Source organism: Fomitiporia mediterranea (genome assembly GCF_000271605.1).
Source record: "Fomitiporia mediterranea MF3/22 unplaced genomic scaffold FOMMEscaffold_6, whole genome shotgun sequence".
NCBI lineage: Eukaryota > Fungi > Basidiomycota > Agaricomycetes > Hymenochaetales > Hymenochaetaceae > Fomitiporia > Fomitiporia mediterranea.
In genome coordinates, this window is record NW_006760391.1 from 1,973,687 (window position 1) to 1,991,715 (window position 18,029).

The 18,029-nt window shown below is 47.4% G+C and overlaps 5 protein-coding genes across 5 annotated transcripts; all 5 read right to left on the minus strand.

The window, feature by feature from the left end:
* Window positions 1-17: 17 nt before the first annotated feature.
* Window positions 18-2,664, minus strand: FOMMEDRAFT_146698 (uncharacterized protein). Its single transcript, XM_007266585.1, has 10 exons — window positions 2,332-2,664; window positions 2,263-2,274; window positions 2,143-2,203; window positions 2,033-2,078; window positions 1,860-1,966; window positions 1,685-1,797; window positions 1,386-1,625; window positions 1,270-1,333; window positions 538-1,207; window positions 18-465 (listed from the first exon to the last, which is right to left on the minus strand). Exons 1-10 carry the CDS (start codon window positions 2,484-2,486, stop codon window positions 239-241), a joined length of 1,695 nt encoding a protein of 564 aa, XP_007266647.1. The 5' UTR covers window positions 2,487-2,664; the 3' UTR covers window positions 18-238.
* Window positions 2,665-2,823: 159 nt separating this feature from the next.
* FOMMEDRAFT_123033 (acetylornithine aminotransferase) lies at window positions 2,824-4,916 on the minus strand. Its single transcript, XM_007266586.1, has 10 exons — window positions 4,892-4,916; window positions 4,799-4,830; window positions 4,525-4,736; window positions 4,399-4,463; window positions 4,168-4,342; window positions 4,026-4,108; window positions 3,622-3,963; window positions 3,494-3,571; window positions 3,341-3,438; window positions 2,824-3,284 (listed from the first exon to the last, which is right to left on the minus strand). Exons 1-10 carry the CDS (start codon window positions 4,910-4,912, stop codon window positions 2,951-2,953), a joined length of 1,440 nt encoding a protein of 479 aa, XP_007266648.1. The 5' UTR covers window positions 4,913-4,916; the 3' UTR covers window positions 2,824-2,950.
* A 4,178-nt stretch (window positions 4,917-9,094) lies between these two features.
* FOMMEDRAFT_107970 (uncharacterized protein) lies at window positions 9,095-13,680 on the minus strand. The gene is made up of 21 exons (XM_007266587.1): window positions 13,460-13,680; window positions 12,714-13,406; window positions 12,623-12,646; window positions 11,938-12,560; window positions 11,809-11,881; window positions 11,646-11,755; window positions 11,550-11,594; window positions 11,302-11,492; window positions 10,956-11,251; window positions 10,623-10,897; window positions 10,536-10,572; window positions 10,381-10,489; window positions 10,228-10,312; window positions 10,054-10,174; window positions 9,996-10,002; window positions 9,907-9,945; window positions 9,836-9,852; window positions 9,612-9,773; window positions 9,411-9,548; window positions 9,311-9,358; window positions 9,095-9,259 (listed from the first exon to the last, which is right to left on the minus strand). The coding sequence occupies exons 1-21, from the start codon at window positions 13,640-13,642 to the stop codon at window positions 9,134-9,136; spliced, it is 3,402 nt and encodes a 1,133-aa protein (XP_007266649.1). The 5' UTR covers window positions 13,643-13,680; the 3' UTR covers window positions 9,095-9,133.
* A 233-nt stretch (window positions 13,681-13,913) lies between these two features.
* On the minus strand, window positions 13,914-14,783 carry FOMMEDRAFT_123036 (epsilon subunit of F1F0-ATP synthase N-terminal domain-containing protein; the record flags this gene model as incomplete). Its single annotated transcript, XM_007266588.1, has 4 exons — window positions 13,914-14,236; window positions 14,295-14,383; window positions 14,442-14,595; window positions 14,655-14,783. 4 exons carry the CDS (start codon window positions 14,778-14,780, stop codon window positions 14,111-14,113), a joined length of 495 nt encoding a protein of 164 aa, XP_007266650.1. The 3' UTR covers window positions 13,914-14,110.
* Window positions 14,784-15,185: 402 nt separating this feature from the next.
* FOMMEDRAFT_140740 (glutamate-cysteine ligase catalytic subunit) lies at window positions 15,186-17,847 on the minus strand (the record flags this gene model as incomplete). Its single annotated transcript, XM_007266589.1, has 12 exons — window positions 15,186-15,264; window positions 15,324-15,565; window positions 15,613-16,071; window positions 16,139-16,251; window positions 16,312-16,459; window positions 16,516-16,632; window positions 16,681-16,835; window positions 16,896-17,035; window positions 17,093-17,269; window positions 17,348-17,467; window positions 17,521-17,645; window positions 17,698-17,847. 12 exons carry the CDS (start codon window positions 17,845-17,847, stop codon window positions 15,186-15,188), a joined length of 2,025 nt encoding a protein of 674 aa, XP_007266651.1.
* Between the last annotated feature and the right edge of the window lie 182 nt (window positions 17,848-18,029).

The window sequence follows — 18,029 nt, forward strand, 5'->3', positions numbered from 1 at the left end:
GAGTATTCTAGGCTATTGTTGATCACAGCAACCAGTACAAATTACAAATTATGATTGAAATCAAACCAGTCAAGAAATGTATGCATAGGGGTCCACGGCTAACCGGAAGTGTGAGAGTAGGGTATGCATAAAGCACGGAATAATGGGTTTATGAGGACAGGTCAAGACAGAACGGACTAAATATCGTAAAGTCGGATAAAGAATGTTCATATGTGTATGTAGTGAGGTGTGTATAAAACTACAAGCTTGTGTCGCGAACGAGAGGCATCGGTGGGTCCGTAGGGTCATCCGCTACGTCATCTCGGTTCCCCCATAGTCGATGGTTATGGCGACCCCGCCTGCCACGCGCAAAGCGAAGGTATCGAGAGAAACGAGATCCGATGTGCGACCGTCGGTCGTGCGCTTCGTCGTGACCCTCACGTGTACTGTCACCGCTGGCAATCATTTCTTCCAAGGCATGGAAGTCTAAACAAATATCATTGTCAATTCACGATTCTGTACGAAAGAAAATTGAACAGAAAGGAAAGAATGACGAACCTTGACGGCAAATCGGGCAGCTACTTGACAGTTCAAGCAGCCATTGGTCAACACAAGCCTGGTGGAACACGTGTCTTCCCTCACAAGGTAACACGCGTATAGCATCGCCCTCTTCGAAATCGATGATACAAATAGGACACGTGTCTCGACCGATGGCTTCCGGCATCACTTCAGGGTTATCTCCATTCGGTCCAGAAGTCGTTGGCGAACGCCTCGTAGGAGAGGTTGTTTGGCTTCCATCTGGGGTAGCAGAATGGCGGCCAGGAGTAGGAGACGAAGGTCCTGCACCAGGCGAACTTGTGCCTTCTGCTTCAGCATTATTCCTCGGTAGGTCGGAAACAGCAATCGGCGCAACAGTTCTCCGCGGGGGTGTTCCCCCAGAGTCAGAATTAGAATCAGGAGCATCTTTTGAAGTCGGAAGTTCAGCCATCTCCAAAGCTGTCGAACTCTCGGAACCAGTTTCCAGATCTGGTGGCTTCTGCGCAGCATCTTGCTCCCCGAATGTCCTCTGGGTGTTTGGCATGCGGCTGAACTTGATCACCGGGAATGTGTCGAGTATTGCCCGAGTAAGGCCTCGAGCACGACTTTGTCCTTGACCCTGCTCGCCGCCCATGGTTGGATCCGCTGGTCTTGGACCATAACGTTCAGGATGTCTTATAGCACGAATGGCCTGAGTTAGAGAGATTAATGAGTATTGTAGGTACCAGGAAATAGAAGTTGAAAGGGACTGACTCCGGATAAGATAACAATGCAGAACAGTACTGAGACCGCTCCGGTGATCACGTATAGGACAATCCTTTCGGTGTCGCATTAGCCATCAGATAGCATTTAGATACCGAGTAACCTACATTGCAAGATCTGTGCCGCCACTGTTACCAGCATCCGAAGACGAGGGATTTGAGCCAGGTTGATCTCCGTTCTCAGGAATTGACGCATTTGCTGCCGTCAAAGTCGCGATGAGATATCCAGGTGAAACTTGTCCCGTCTGTATGCCTTGGCTAACATTATTAAAAGTATTGTTTAACGTCGTCGCGTTGAAATGTCCGAAGAGCGTCTGATTAACGTTTGTGAAAGCATTTTCAATCGTACTTAATATTGGCGTTAGTCAGCCTTAACGACCGTAGCACAGTTGGTGACAGAGACATACCGAGCTGTTACCAGAGACTTTGTGGAGAAAATGTCGAATACCTGATCGAACGTTGCTGGGTCCGCATACTCGGGATTGATGATGCATGCCTCAGACCATTCAGAATACAGGAGCTGCGGGCATCAAAGAGGTTAATCATTCCGGATTTACTGTTACAATCACTAATAAACCGTACAGCAGCGACAGCACCTCGGTCGCGAGCCAGAGTAAAGACATCATCGTCTAGAGAGAAGGTTGATCCGTTCGTATCACAAGAAACGAAGGCGATCCATGGTGTAGTCGCTGTGGACGCATATATTATTTAAGGAACTAAGAGGGTAAATTTCACACAGTATAATGTATACGTACTCGTTTCATTTGTGTCATTCTGCTCAGAGAAGTGGACGAGAGCCCCCTGTGATGAGCAAAGTATCGATGAATATCAAGCCTCAGCAGCAATGCACACGAAATAGACGGACTTTGTTAATACCAGAGCTGGATGCCCCGACGAGCTGGTACGAGACGGTCTGTGAAAAGGATCTATAAAGTTGCATCAGTATGGTGGACGTTCCGAGTGCATAGAATGTATGGCTACTAACGCATTCGGAAACCTGAGTGAATAAAGCCGTCAATATGTGTATTTGAATGTACGGAAGATAACGACGAACCATTGGAGCTTTAGCATAGAGGTATCGCTTTCATTCACTCCAGCTTGAACGATCGCACTATCGTTCGCCGGTAGTGCTGGGATGTATGCCCGTCCCAGCAACGCGAGCCATCCGAATGCGAGCACGAGGTGCAGCGCTGAGGGCAGCATCGTCATCGCGTCGTGATATACAGTTTACGGCAGAGATGAGGTGCAGGCAGCCGCAGATCAGGCGCTCTGGTGATATGCAAGCCGACTGACGTCGTGACGAGAGGCTGACAGGATGCACCTCCTACCACTGTCGTGCAGCCACTGGACCTGGAGAGGGGAAGAGGGGGAGACGGTGACGAGCGGTGAAGAGGAGACGCAGGGCAAGGAGGCAATTGAGTGTGCACTAATTCGTAACACAAGCCCAGCGGCAGACGCACGGCAGGGAACTATTGCCACGGCCCGACGTCACGGCGCATAAGCACAAGACTTCAGATCAATCACTTTCTCTTCCTTCTAAACTTTCGCAAGCACTCCAACCAATGTTATGTTTAGATTTCCAATCTCTGCATACATGCCGAGCTACATTCTTAGTTTCTAGTGTTTCAACTTCTAAATGTTTGGGTTGTTTTCTCAGTGCATTTCCGTTGGGATCAACCTTCACGCACGACCTCTTCAACCGCCTCAGCGAAAATCTGGCATCCTTTCGCAAGATCCTGCTGAGATGTATTCAGCGGTGGAATGAACCGAACAACCTGATATATCGATGTCGTCAGGATGTACATCCCCTTCTCGATGCATCTCTTTGCTACACGGCTTGCCATGTCCTTCGGCGTGTCCGCGCGATATCCGATGTCGCCTGGGAGCGTGGAAGGTGATGCGAATTCCACGCCAATCATAAGGCCCAATCCACGTATATCCAGTATGTGTTTCCCCAACGTAGAATTTGCCCGCAGTTCGTTCAGAGAGGAAACGAGTTCCTTCGATCTGAGAAGAATCTTGTCTTTATGGGATCCTCTCGGCTTCAGCGTGTAAGACCTTACCTTTGCTGCGCATTCTCCAACACGCTTTCTTCTTTCATAACCTCGGCACACGCAACACCCGCAGCACATGCGACCGCATTTCCAGCATATGTTCCTCCCTATATGCACTTCATTATGACAAAGCATCCGCGACAAATAAACAGAAAACATTACCATAGACCCTGGCTTCAGCTTGTCGGTGAGCTCTTTGCGAGTGACTACTCCGCTCAGTGGGAAACCATTAGCAATACCCTGCGGCGACAATTAACTCAAGGTACATTCATATTGCGGCGTCTCGTCACCTTCGCGATAATCAACATATCAGGTCGCACACCGCTGTACTCGGTTGCGAAATACTTCCCAGTTCTGCCAAAGCCGCTTTGCACTTCGTCGAGAATCAGCATGATACCGTGCTTATCGGCAACTTCGCGCAGGCCTTTGAGAAAAGATGCAGGTGCGGGAACATATCCGCCTTCCCCAAGTACTGGTTCAAGGAGAATCGCAGCCGTTCGGCTCGGTGCCGTTTGCTGGGATAAGAGTAGTTCGAGCTGGTATAGACAACGGCCAACAAGCTCTTCCTCGCTAGTGGATGCGGGAACCCCAAATTGATGCCAGTAGGGGAAAGGCATAGTAAATGCACCGGGCTTTAAAATAGAAGTGAAGCAGCGCTCAGCAATTCATGGTAGACTTTCTGCCAACAACTTACCATTAGAGGCTCTGAGCCGTCGAAGTAAATAGTTTTACTCTTCGTTAATGCCATAGCGCCGAATGTTCTACCATGATAACCACCTACGTAAAAAGATCGCGACCTGAGCTTTCACTTCGCACGCGCCTCGCTGGATTCTTACCTTGCATTACGATTACGTTTTGCCTTCCAGTGAATTGTCTCGCCATCTTGACGGAGGCTTCAACTGCCTCAGAACCTGAGTTCCAGAAGAAAAAGGAATCGAGCGAAGGATCGGGCATGACGGGCAGTAGCTTCTCAATGAGCTGTAGGTAAGGGGCATGATAGGCAATGCTGACCTTGTCGATGAGTTCAGTGATGACAAGATATTTCTATGTATATTCAACAAACGTACTTGACCATGGGTCAGTGACATACACTGTTCCGCTGCAGCTTTGCTAATCTTCGGGTGACAATGACCTTTCATCATAAGTTCTCGTCAGCATCGTTTAAACAGACAGTGACAGAGAAACAACTCAACCCAAGCTCGTCACACCAATACCGCAAGTAAAATCAAGCATTTTTCTACCATCGTGCAAAGTAACATAAGAGCCTTCTCCCTTCGTAATAATAGCCTCTGTGAGGCGACCGAGGCCTTTCGTGACATGCTTGCTTCCAATTTGCAGAAGGCTCTCAGAAGATGAAGTACTTAATGTCCTCTTTGCCAAATGTGCATTTGAGACCCGACCTATGCTGAGCAAATGGAGTTTTTGGACGTATTCAATACTAATTATGACTCGGACCATCAAACATACGCTTGGGCTTTCGTTGGTAACTGGGCAGACACCTTGAAAACACGTAACATAAAATGAATTAGCAGTCTATCTTTATTGCACGTATAGACTTACTGATGTGAATCGTCTGAGCATTGCGAGCTGGGAAGGCAATGAAATGTTAGTAGGTGTTTAAATCACGAAGCGGAGACTCAGAGGTCCAGAAAATGCACTAATTACATCATGGCTAAATTTGGGCCACGTTTATCTTATCGAGTCTGTGTTTATCCTTGTTTTCCCGAACCTACGATCTTCAACCAGGCTGGTGTTCCATATTTTCGTTGGTAAGTCTGCGACTGATTCCCTTGACCTGCTATTGTGCCAACCATACCTACATACACATATCGAGTTCAAGAAGTAAACAACAAGCAGTAGAAATGTCAACGTACTCTTCAAGACGTATTTCCGTAGGTTCACAACCAGCACTGACTAGGGAAAGCACAAACTCCAACACTGCTTCAATCCTACCTACTCCGATCGACCATCCATTGCTACGTGGTGCTAAATCAAGCAAATCTGTTATTGTACCAGCAGACGATGTTATGGTACGTGTGGCTTCTCAAGACAAGATACGCATGCCCCTTAGTCGTGTCGGCTCGACTGGACCCTCGGAACCAGAACCCAGTGAAATAATCCCAGCCGTCGACTCGTATTTTCAGACAGACGCTCGCAGCCCAAGAACTCCATCGCGTAACCGATCCACTAAGGACTTGATCAATCGTTTTGAGGCGATGTCCCCAACTCCGTTGACTATGTCAGGAAGGACGTCCTCTGCTACAACCTCATATCTCGATCCTCCTCTAACTAACACTCCTGAGGGCCGCCCGCTTTCTGCAATGAAGAGTAAAAGCCGATCTCCGCTGCGTGACTCTTTCCGAAATCTTATGTCTCTGTTCGGAAAGAAGGGCAAGACTAAAGACGACACTTCCTCGTTCTTGAGTTCTCGATACGATTCGGCGATTCTGTCTCCTCCGGCTACCGTGAATGTCGCTACTATGCCATCCCAGCAAGACAATTCTTCGGCAGACTCTGTTCAGTCACATTTGCGTTCCGGCCCTGTCCTGTATCTAACCCGACTTAACGGCGAATCTACCCTGCCGGTATGGACGAATTGTAAAGCTTCTCTATTGCCGGATCACATCCTCTTGGAATGGCTTACGGCTTATGGGAATCCTTCCTCAAGTACAATCATGCTCGGAAAATCTACGGATGTACACTCTGTGTCTCAGTCCCAGGTTGATCCGATGGAGAAGAGCCTGTTACCGTTGACGGGACAAGACGCGCATATCTTTGAGCTCACATATCCTGGCGGTCCACCAGAGAAGTTTGCTACCAGCTCTGTCACAGAAAGGAGCACATGGGTTAGCAGTATCTGGGATGCGTTGCTCGCCTTAGAGAAAGTAAACGAAATACGGTCTCCGGTTGTGAGCCAGATAATACCTGAGGCTGTCCCGGACTTCGCTACTTTGTTTCAAAAGACGTTGCCTAGCAATCCCCCAACACCTCCTCGACTGGATGCAACATTTTCTTCTGTCCGGTTGCCCCAAGAATACTTAGACGCTGAGAACGTGGTATTTCCAAGCATGGCTAGTGAGTCGGAAGATGAGTATGTGAGAAAGTGGTCTTCGGGGCAACAATTACTTGATCGATATTCACCACCTATTGATACTTCTATCGAAACCGCGGTGATACCTACGTCCCCCACCATAATTACTCAACAGAAAAGCCGCTCCGAGTTGTTTTCTTCAAAATTCTCCAGCCCCTCCATCCAGAACTTGGGCAATCTATCTCTGGTGCAAGATCGTTTGTCTAAACTATCAGCCGATAATTCAAATGTCAATATCTCGCGTACACCTACCCAGCTCTCCAGGCGCGTCTCTGTGGAATCCAGGTACTCCGATACTCCTTCTCGGGTACCCAGTTATCTTATCACTCCGCAGTCCTTAAGGAAAGCACCTTCTCGCTCGGCATATCGGAAGATGGTCGCTTCATCCTCTAAGGTGACTGTGGCCTCAAATTTCGAAGACGAACAATCGATCTATGATTATTACGCTCAGCAAAAGCCTTACTCCGGTCATGCACTTTCTCCAGTTCCTGATGCACCAGAATCTCAGGTCTCCGACAGTCATAGCACCAAGATCACTCAATTCTCCAAGAAACTGGAGGAACAGCTTCCTTCACAAACAGCAAACGCCGACTATAGTTGCCAGTTCAATGTTGCTCCGAAACAGATGAACTTTCCCGTACCAGCCGTTCAGCCCCCGAAGATATTCAGAACTGAACGAGCCCTACCCGCTTTACCTATCGCTGTGAGGCCACCGTTCTCGCCAACGGCGTCTGGCATTTTGACCATTCCAGAGCCAATCAAGGAAGACCATACCTCGAAGGACGTACATCCGTTGCTTTCCCTTATTCAAGATCACGCAATGGAGCAGCGCAACGAAACGTCCAGTATTGGTAACCAAATAGTTTCACTTCAGCAAGATATACTTGACATGTCCAAGGATTTACGATCGGTCATTGAAGAGCAGAACCCTGGAACGGAACTGCGTGGTGTCCTTGAAGACTTGTGTGCAAAAATGGAGAAATCTGCTGATACGAACGGGGCTGATCTATTGGAGCTTCACCAGAAGATCGATTTAATCGCCAGCCAACTCTCTGAGAATGGTGATACCAGCAATCCAAGTAGCGAGTCCACTCCTCCAACGGAGACACAAGCTAACGTAGAACAGGACGCTAAGCTTGACAAAATAGCCGGATCCGTTGACGAGGTGCAAAATGATCTCAGAGAAAACATGCCAGTCATCTTGGACAGGCTCGCCGAGTTGCAAAAAGAGGTAAAGCCCACGGATGTCTCACAGGTAAATGCAAAGCTCGACGAGCTTTTAGAGGCGTGTCGAGCTCTGCAGTCGTCACAAGCGAGCACCAAAGACGAACCTACCCGCGAACTTCATAATACGAGTCCGACCCAAGTCGTTGAAGGCACACATGTGCGTATTATGTCCTTCACTGTATTTAATTGCCGGATGATAGACTTTATACAGAAAGAGGAACAGACGGAAGACAAGAATCAAGAACTCTCTGCTGCTCCTGGAGGAAACCCTGCATCACTCCAAGAAAACTTCGAGTCAAAGGTATCGTATATGCGCTCGTCCTTGAACTCGCTGATGCAACTTACGATCGTCTATTTTCGTTTCATTAGTTGTCGGAGATTCTAACACTTCTGAAAAGCCAAGAAGACGTCAGAAATCTCGGCTCTGACCAGCAAGCCGAGAATGTGCGATACCTTCATGAACTCAATACGGTAAGCCCAGTCCGTCTCCTGCATGTTATCAACGGCTTACAGAACCACTCCGTTTCCCAGTGGCTCGAGTCGTTCGTCAACAACGGGACTACTCAGATCCAAACCGTTGCATGTGGCATTGAGAAACTATTGGCAGAGATTTCACCTCAACAAGATGTAGGTCCAGGCGAAGGTGAGGGAGCGGGACCAGCTGGACTCCGCTCGCAGTTGGACGCTCTTGTTTCAAGTGTCAAAGTCACGGAAGAAAGGAATTCAGGCCTACACGCTATGCTCGCGGAAGTATTACAAGCTTCTAAAGACAAAGAGACGGAGAGCAAAACGTTTGGTACGTCAGAACTGACTCCAGATCGTGGTGTATGCAGCTCATCTTCCATAGATATGGAGACCATCATCGGTGTGATTGAACGTCAGAGGCAGGAGCAAGAGCAAATGTTAAGAGGAATAGCTTCAGGTAAGCTTTTCGTTCAAGAATATAACCACTTATTAATATAACGAGTCTTGAATCAGAGCTATCAAATGACATTCGCGGCGAACGTCTACGCTTCGTAGAGGCCATGAAGGAAGCCACCGCGATCAATGTCCAAGGTATATGTTTTCGAACAATAAACTCATCGTAAGGATGCTGACGCCGTTCATAAGTGCATGTCGAGGAATTTAAGAAAGAGCTAGGAAAAGAAGTCATGATGATGACTTGCGAAGTCGGTCGTCTTCAGAGGGAGCGACAAATGTTAGAGCAGCAAATTGCAGATCTATTCGCGTTCTTCGCCAAACAGAGAGCGGAAATGGTGAGTAGTTGACTGAGCCCGAACGGCCATCGGGTCTGAAGACTATACAACAGGAGCAAAATCAAATGGAAATGACTAGGCAGAATATGCTCGCTCCACAGGCGCCTCCGACCCGGCCCCCTTCGCGTGCGAGGCCGTTACCGGTCCCGAAATAGTAGATTTGTTTTGAGGAGGTGAGAGGGAGACAATCAGAATGGGCTATGGTGCGAAAAAAAATTGGCTAAGAAGTTATGATTGAATCGACATATCTAGAGAGTAGTTAGAATTTATGTAAGGATGCCTTGGATATTTTGAATATTGCTCTATGTATCGTGCTGTCGCTGCGATCCGGAAGTTCATAGGAACAACGGTATGCTATTAATGTGATCAACAAACCAGGCCGGGAAGAATCACCGTAGGACGCACTTCATAGGCCTTTTGAATTTCTGCGCCTTCCATAATTAACACGTCTCCCTGTAAGCGCTTCAGCATTTGAAGTTTCAATGGGCAGAGGATTTGCACGCACGTGTCTCAGTACCAGGCTTAGTTGCATATCAGGACGGCTATTTTTAGACTTCCGCAATCGAAAATGCATGTAGGCGATCGACCCCAAGGAAAGGGATGCTACTACGGGACCGAGGCCTCTCTCGTCATCTGTGTGATACTATACGAAGGAAAGTATACGATAATTGCAGCGCCCAGCAATTAGAAGGGCAGTAGCACTCACAGACATCTTCTGCTCGGACATGTATGCTGCCGTCAAAATCTCGTTAAAGTTGGCTTCACTGGCTATCACGGGAGAAGTTCTATCCTTGATAAGTTGAAGAGCGTCGTTGACGCTCTGGGGAGCCTTGTCGAAGGTATCGGTGATATTCGTAACAACAGCGTACTTACAGCGAATTTTGCATCAGTTATCGTACCCTAATAATAATGCCGGTGTATCCAACGCACCTCGTATGGCACTCCAGCTAGCCAAAGGGCTAATCAGACCAGAAGTCGTAGACTATGTTAGAATAACCTACCATTGTGCGAAAAGTAGTTTGTCAGCATGCGGCCCCGAGCTGCGATAATGTCAAAGTGGACCCGCGTTGTTCATATCATTAAGCCGTACCATGGTGCTGTGATAGGTCAGCGAACTCGTATTTGGAGGATTAACAAATGTTTCATACACTTCGCAAGGGATACCTTCTCAGAAAAGATCTACTTTCGGCGTCTTGCTGATATTGTCGAAATATCGTGTTTGCACGGTCGTTGACACGTGCATTTCCGGAGACAAGGTGGATCCGGCCACTAGAATGGAATAAGTTCATCTTTATAATATTATCCAAGTGGAGCTTGTTCACCGATTACAAGGGAGCTCGAAAACGTAATTGAGTCCAACTTCTGAGTTTCTGTGACATCGCCATTTCCGAGTAGACAGCTTTATTTCTAGACGAAATTTAAGAATTAGAGTTCTCCTAAATACATCTCGCGGATAAAGGTGAAGATGATCTCACCAGATCCAGGATATATTTTATGCACAGTATAGCCCTTTAGGTTAGACTCTTGACTTTTGAATTCAGTGTAACTTCTCATCGGTAAGGCACCACGACCGCGTAATTCGAACTACAACCTGTTAAGACGAGACCAGCGATACAATGAAACAGTATACCTCACAGGCCGAACATTCCCAGCATTCCCATCTCTCCCTGCAAGAGCAGTCAGCTTCGTTTTGAAATATTCTGAGCAATTTACTCGCCGAGGGCATAGCTGTCCACATTCGGGACACCAGAACCCCCTTGTCGAGTAGATTTCGTCCGCAGAATCGACCGGGCCAACAAGGGGAGAGGGGATACTTAGCTCAATTTTACCAAAATCAGGACACGGTCGAAGTTGGAGGAATTGTTCGAAATAATCGAGTGAGAAGATTTCTTCCGAGTTTATTCGGAAAAAGTCTTCACAATCAGGATGTAGGCACATCCACCCTTGCTTGTATATCGACGGACTGCTCTTTCCGCACTTGGTACAAATGCCCTTGCAAAGAGAAGGACGCTTGAGATTGTGGACAAGATGGTGACTGCTCTTGACTCACGTTTGTGGGAATAAATGAAGCAAGTATAGGTAATACGGATGTCGTGGCACTATCGTTAGGTAGGGCGGTAGGTGTGCCTTCCTGAAATGGGCTGTCCACTACACACAGTTCAGATGCTTGTCGCGAGTCCACCTGTTCAGCTGGCCGAGGTCGTGTTGTGCCAATTGTCCTCAACGATGCGTCGGAAGCAGAGTTGAGCCACCACGGCGATTCCTGACCGTCACAGTATTGGAAGGCGAATTTGTATTTAATACGAGTACCAAACTTCCCTTCAGACTCGTATACGTCTTTTTCGGCTGATGCTAGTATTAGTGATATACAAGGCTTCACAAAATTCGTAACATACCCCAAGCATCAACAATCCAGTACAATCCGAGAACGACATACATTTTCTCTCCTAGATCGAAGGGAAACAGGACATACTTATCGTCAGCAATTAAAACGAGCGGATGCCCGCTCCTGTGATTGTAAAGTAAGGCTCGAACGGACGGGTCTTTGTCACGCTGTCCTGTAGACCCATCCAAAGACTTTCCACCACTGCAGAAAGGCCATTTAATACCTTAGTTGCACGAAATAGTGAATAGAGGGGGGTACCCGTGTGAAATAATTATCCTTCCATCGTGGTGAAATACATCCCGACTTGAGTAAAACTGTGAGTCGCGCCTAAAATTGAAGTAAAAGTAAACCCACTGGGCAGAATACCCTCCTAACAAATAGCCATACGCCTTCCCGTCGTTGAAGTATACACCGCCGTGATAAGAACGAAACCATGCTGTAGTCTCACACAGTGCTTGACGTGACTAAGAGTACAATGAGCTCTCGGAATGGAGGTCTCAAGAAGATCGTAGTTTACCCCCGCCCATATTCGCGGCTGTCTGTCCTTTGGGAGAGGCGGCTTTGGGCAATTAAATTGCAAATGACTTGTGCTTTGTAATTGATTAACCGGCTGACACCCATGCAGATGAAGGAATAAAAATTGCACCTGAACGATTCCATCATCTTCCTATGTCGGTCATGTTCAATGCGCCCAGAACCCATGCTATCCGAAGAGTTTTCAAGCACTGACAGAGGTACTTCAGCATCTCTGAGTGGTACAACCTTCTTGTTCATCGTAGTAGGCTCGCGACCAGTCTCGTCCTGGTTATCTTGGCAGAAAACCAAGTGTGAAGAACAAGCTGGTAGATCATCCATGCCTTTGCCAACTGAAATGATTTCGATCGCATCCTCTACTTCTCTCGGCACTGCTCCGCATGGAGCTTGCGTAGGTATGAGAGCAGGGATATTGAAAGAGCTTTCCAGCAGTAATTGAGACACCAGATTCTTTTGTGCCCCATCGCCTGCTATCTTAGAATCCGGTTGACTTATGCCATCTGCAGAGTTTAGCATTTCATAGTCCATAGTTGATTGCAATTTTCTCTCTCTCCATAGTGACTCATCCATTTTCTCCATTGAAATTGCTCCCAAAGGCAAGGTAGAGGCTGAAATACTGTCGGGATCGTGTTCCTTTCCAGCATGAACAGTCGAGCACCGAGTCGCACCAGGCTCCTCGATATTGTGGTTAACGTGTGAACCTTCGAAAGGCTCATTTTTGTTCTGCATTACGATCTGTGCAAACAAGTTAGTGTGACCTTGGATCAGTGGAAAGCAGCAAAACTGATAAGACGTACCTGTTCTGCGTCGCACTCAATATCCTTGACATATTCGGACCAAAGACGTACACATGAGAATTAGGTCTGAGGGAAAAAGTGAAATTGTCACCTTGGCATCGCTCTCGGAACCCAATGCAGAGGTTATGACATGTCTGACCACCTTTTCGTCATGGATCTCAGTACGTCGACGACCTTTTCTTTTACTGACTGATCCTTTCTTGCTCGCCCGCTTCTGTTTCACTCGAAGAGATTTGATCTCTGCGGCTGCCTTGTCGTTTCGACCAAGGCCAGCAAGATGATTCTGCGGAGGCGCTACCCTCCTAGAAGTTCGCCTTTTGTACTGACTATATTCGCTAATAGCGACATCACCTTCAGCTGGCAATGACATGAAAGTTTCTGACGCAGTTTCAATTTCACCCGCATATTCGAGGAGCCTGTCTTGCAGAGCTGTGTGAGTGGAAGCGAATCTCGCGTCCACTCCAGCAGACACAGGTGGGATTTCTGCACAGGCTTCGGTTACGTCCGGCAAGATACTTGGCGATTGCATGCTGTCCTTCGGCTTCACACTAGAGCGTTGCGGGATAAAGAAGTATTTGAAACCAAGCTCTTTCCTTGCGTTGTTTACGAGAGTAAGGGCCTTTTGACCTGTGCCTCTACCCGAGAATAGATCATAGAACACATCTACGAATAATTCCCAGTACTTCGCGTTCTTGACGAAATGATGAATGTCTGGTAGATTCTCAGTTGGTTCACCGAAAAGTGGCGCGAACGAAATAAGGCACCACCGAATAAAAGCTCTACTCTATTCGTCTTCAACAGATAGGGCATAGGATATAGCACATGAAAACGACGCACAAATTCTTTTGTTTGGGTTGTTATAGCAGCCTTCACCATCGCAGGAAAAGGGGGCTCGAAGGGCAAGGAACCCTCCCAACGTAATTGGAATAAAAAGTTGAACGGGTCGTGATCCAGCAGGCGCCGGTCATCCCAGCACATAGGAAGTTGCGCAAGCGATACAACCGATTCTGGAGATGACATGCTGGTCTAAGTACTTGAGAAACATTCACCGCGAGAGCTTTTCAGCAGCCAAAGGGACGTTCGTCGCCCTCACGGTGTCTTGATTGAGTAAAAGCGGGAAGAGTCAGTACCGATAACGCGTAACACATCGGGATTCTCATAGAGTTCCGAGTATAAAGTACGATGTCGGTTGACGCGCGAGATTTTTGTTACCGACGTTCAGTATGCTGACTCATGTCTGGAAATCATGGCTTGATGAAAACACAACGAAAGTCTACTGTCAGTGTCTAGAACCAGGTCGTAGCTGCGGTACAGAAATACTATGACCTAGATACAGTAATAATATTGAAAAGAATCAAGTATGTCCCCGTTGCTAAGTGTACCAACTCTCGTGCGAGTCGTGAAGCTATTCATCTACATTCCACAAAGTGTCGATGGCTTTTCTACGCCAAAAATATATTTAGACGAATTTTAGTGACAGGAAGTCTATTATTTGGCCAGCGCGTGCTGCAACGATTCGTAAACGCTAATCTCCACCTGAGCCTCCGCCTTATCCTCCTCTGACCCGTTACCTGAAGCGATTCTCTGTGCTTCTGTAAGGTTTGCACGAATGGCCTTAATTTCACATCAATAAGTTAATCTGGTACATTACCAAGGCCAGAAATAATAATACCTCAGATGAGAAGTCTTCCAGAGGTGCTGCCTCTACGGCGTTGATAGTAAGCTTGTTATTAGGATGCACGTTTGCGAAGCCTCCGCTCACTAAATATGCAGAATGGACATGGGTTTGACAGAAGTAGATAAAAAAATTACAACGCACCGAACCACTTCTGGCTGTTGTTCCCAGACTCGATGACCTCTACGACACCAGGACGCAAAGGCTCGATTGACGGGACGTGATTTGCGAGGATACCCATGTCACCAGTTGCTGCGGCAATGTTTACTTGAACAACATCCGTCGACGCAAAGAGAGTCTTGGGTGTACAAGCCGTCAGTCGGTAGGAGTCGCATTGTCAACCAAAGCTAAACGAACCTGGTGAGGTAGAACAAGGGAAAGCTTGATCTTGTCCGCAGCCTCAGCATATCCTCTCTGTTGAAGTGCTAGAGCTGCGCGAGGCGCTCTACGCGCAACAGAGGAAGCAAGGCGAAGCGCAGACATTGCTGGATGGTGAGCTTGAGCAGAGTGTCCAGCGCGTAAGTCCTTTTGGCCGGTTCTAACCGAAAGCACGATTATGTAATTACGTTCTAACTTCCAAAATCAAAACTCTCAAGCCGGCTTCCAATGTACAGTCGTCAAGAAAACCTCAGTCACATTTGTACGATCCTATATTGCATACTCTATTTCGTAATGGTCCTATCGATATACAAAGTTTGGTTATGTGCCTATCCCGGAACCCAATTATACCCAAATGATCCTCTTAAAGAACGATACAATGCAAAGCCAAAGCCTGTTGAACAATGAGGGAAATTTTACGTCGCGCTCTTTCACAGACAGTGCGCCGCCTTCACCAGACACATATCCTTCGGATGGGGTGAGTAAGGTATTAGAAATAGAAATGAAATTTTATAAACAACCTTCGTCAGCAACACCTCCACAGTAGTCATCTGGTAGTAGGGATGGTTCTCTCCGTGTGCCCCGCTCACTGGTTAGTACATTAGTATTCATACGACAACTAGGATGATGTAATAAGATCGGACTTACATCTTGTCAACGGCAGTGAGAAGATCGTAGTTGATTTCCTGGCTCACGACAGAGTCGACCTTGTAAGCAGGATGGTTCCGGACGAAATTCCGCAGCCAAGTTGCTGTGGTTTGCAGTGAGCTGTTGGATCTTCGTTTGATCAGATCAAGGTAGCTGTTCAGCTTCTTAGCGGTCTCCTTATCGACATCGAGCGTATCGAGGTATGCCCGCACGAGGCCCAAAAGGCCAGGGTATTCAGCGCCCTAACGATTGATGAGTATTATTTCTTCCTGCTAGTAGGACAACCTACCTTTCCAAGCATTATTTCCTCTAAAGTCATTAACTCATATTCGTCTTCAACAGGACCATCAGGGATATCGTTCCCTCGTGGAGGGATTGGAAAACAATTCCCAAGCTTCTTCTCCTTGGGTTTCGGATTGCCGTTTTCATCCTGGGAAGTTGAACTGCACGACGCTGAAGGAGACTGGGCCGAGAACACGTTCCTCCTGAAATAAAATTTCTCCTTTCGAGCGGCATCGCGTTTCTGCGCTAGCTGCATATTCTCGTCAACTTTAGATATAGGCGTATAAAGGTTCAAGTCAAAACTGAGGATAGCACGAGAAAGCAGTACAATGAATACAGCGAACGCAGCATTTTCGAAGTCTGTTAATTGGACTTCCATACTTCGAAATTCTACGCGCCAGCCGATAGGTGAGTTGGGGGGAGGTGGCTTGAAACGAACTGTCTGCCAATTGGTTGATTGGATATTCTTAATAGGTGCATGAATGTCAGTAAGACATACACGAGATGACAAAATAACGCATGCATGTACACACCTCAAAGTGGTCCATACTCGTGGTATCGTCCTGGTCAATTAATTCTGAAAAAATAACCAAAGGGTCGCGAATAAAGAGATGTGCAATGTGTTTTGCAAGCAAATCGTCAAGACCTCGTAAATTACAACCGATAAACGCATGCCCGGTGAACTACTGATAAAAATAAAGCTTACCGGCGTCTCGTAATCGGTCATATATAGAGGTATCGTACGGCACCGGACTGTCATTATAAGCAGGACGGTTGAGGGGATCTTCCGAGATGTAGAGATCAACGCTATCGTATCGTGATTTTGGTATTCTATATCTGTCTTTCTTGAGGGGCTGTGAGACGGAGCAGCTGAGTTTAACACTAGCCACGGCGGCATGAGTAATCTTACCTTCAAGCCGCGTTCCTCTTCCGTTCGATCATCCACACTTCCAGCGATAACATTCCACCTGCAATCTACGTCCGAAATATATCCGCGGTATAAAGGGCTCGCTGCCGTCAGCGCAAGCTATAAATTGTTCAGGCGAGTCTGATGAATGCGTCGTAAACATCTTACCATGATCGGTCCAAGAGGGATGAAAGCATCATATAGTCTTCGAGCTTCGGGTACGTTGCATGCTTGGAATGTCAATTGTAGACAGCAGCAACCCATTCCAAAACCCATAGCGTCCATATAAATATGATCACGGAGAGCCGCGCCGTCCTTTGCCTCTGAAAGCAACAATGAGCGGAAAGCCGAAAATCTTCGGTAATTCTACAACTTAAACTCACCAGGATCCTCGGGATAAATATTACGGTCCCAAGGGATCGTTGGGTCTATGAACGGCCTTGGTGTCTTCTCATCGAAGAACAGGGGTAAATTTATTGCTACTTTAGAGCCTCGCCGAGACCGGATGTTTGCAGTAAGGGTGCTAGAAGGGGAAAGGTGTAAGCTACTAATGAATGACGCATATAAAGTTACAACTGACGGGAAACGCGCATGTGGGTTTGATATTTCCTGAGGCAAAAATAAGCTGTGACTAGACACAGCATTTGAAGGATCAGAATATGGTTCCGTGAAAACTCCTGGAGCCCCTAAACGCGGAAAAGAAGTGAATGACAACGGTATCTCATTTTCTTTCAGATGTTTTCTAGCGAGACTTCTCCTGCAGAGTCAAAAACAAGAACATGGCTCAGTCATTGAGAAATGCATTGAGAAAGTGAGCGCAAGAAAATATAACTACCGATAGCGCATGTTACTCTCAACGGATAGAAGGTCGGTGAGGGATCCTGTGTAGGGAGATCCGGGTGTTGACTCGAGCATATACTGACCATATTCAGGATGGAACGTCGGAATTGTAAACCTTTCTTAATGGAATAAGTGATATGTATGACGAATGGCCCTGTTAGTACCCACTTTTCGCCTGCCTCGTCCGAGAGGTCATTACAAATGCTGCCTAACTTAGCCAGGATTTCAGACTGGCGGAGCGAGAGCTTGGCATTCCTCTCCACTTCGTCGAACGCCACAACCATGTATTCAACCTACAACCATGTCTGAGTTAAGTTTAATCATGAATCAGGATTGCAACTGCACCTCATCCCCCCAGAGTAGCTCATCGCCGTGTCTATCCTTGGTCCTATGCCAGGTGTGGAGGAATTGCGCAATCCCGTGAGACCTGACGTGCTCTGCATATTTCTTTGCCTCATCCCACGGGAGTGGCGTGCCCAAAGAGAGCAGGCCCATGGCTGTGAGGGTTGTTTGTTGCGCAATATGGCGTGGGTGGAGGGGGCTGGAAGGTCATATAGCCAGCCAGAGAGAGTTTGTCAGCCTATGCCCGAAACTTAGGCAGCGGATGCGTAAGTCTCGCGTGCTCTGTGATCGGCGCGTCTAATCGCGCCGACGCTTCCGATAAGATCAAACATGAT

Coding starts and splice junctions, on each gene's coding strand:
- FOMMEDRAFT_146698 (XM_007266585.1), bottom strand. CDS start 2,486: ATGACGATGCTGCCCTCAGCGCTGCACCTCGTGCTCGCATTCGGATGG. Junction 1,798..1,859: donor ACCGAGGTGCTGTCGCTGCT/GTACGGTTTATT, acceptor TGATGCCCGCAG/CTCCTGTATTCTGAATGGTC. Junction 1,208..1,269: donor GCATTGTTATCTTATCCGGA/GTCAGTCCCTTT, acceptor TCTCTAACTCAG/GCCATTCGTGCTATAAGACA.
- FOMMEDRAFT_123033 (XM_007266586.1), bottom strand. CDS start 4,912: ATGCTCAGACGATTCACATCA. Junction 4,343..4,398: donor TGTCACTGACCCATGGTCAA/GTACGTTTGTTG, acceptor CTCATCGACAAG/GTCAGCATTGCCTATCATGC. Junction 4,109..4,167: donor AAACGTAATCGTAATGCAAG/GTAAGAATCCAG, acceptor CTTTTTACGTAG/GTGGTTATCATGGTAGAACA.
- FOMMEDRAFT_107970 (XM_007266587.1), bottom strand. CDS start 13,642: ATGTCATCTCCAGAATCGGTTGTATCGCTTGCGCAACTTCCTATGTGC. Junction 12,561..12,622: donor TTGAGTGCGACGCAGAACAG/GTACGTCTTATC, acceptor TTGTTTGCACAG/ATCGTAATGCAGAACAAAAA. Junction 9,359..9,410: donor TAAGCCTGGTACTGAGACAC/GTGCGTGCAAAT, acceptor AAGCGCTTACAG/GGAGACGTGTTAATTATGGA.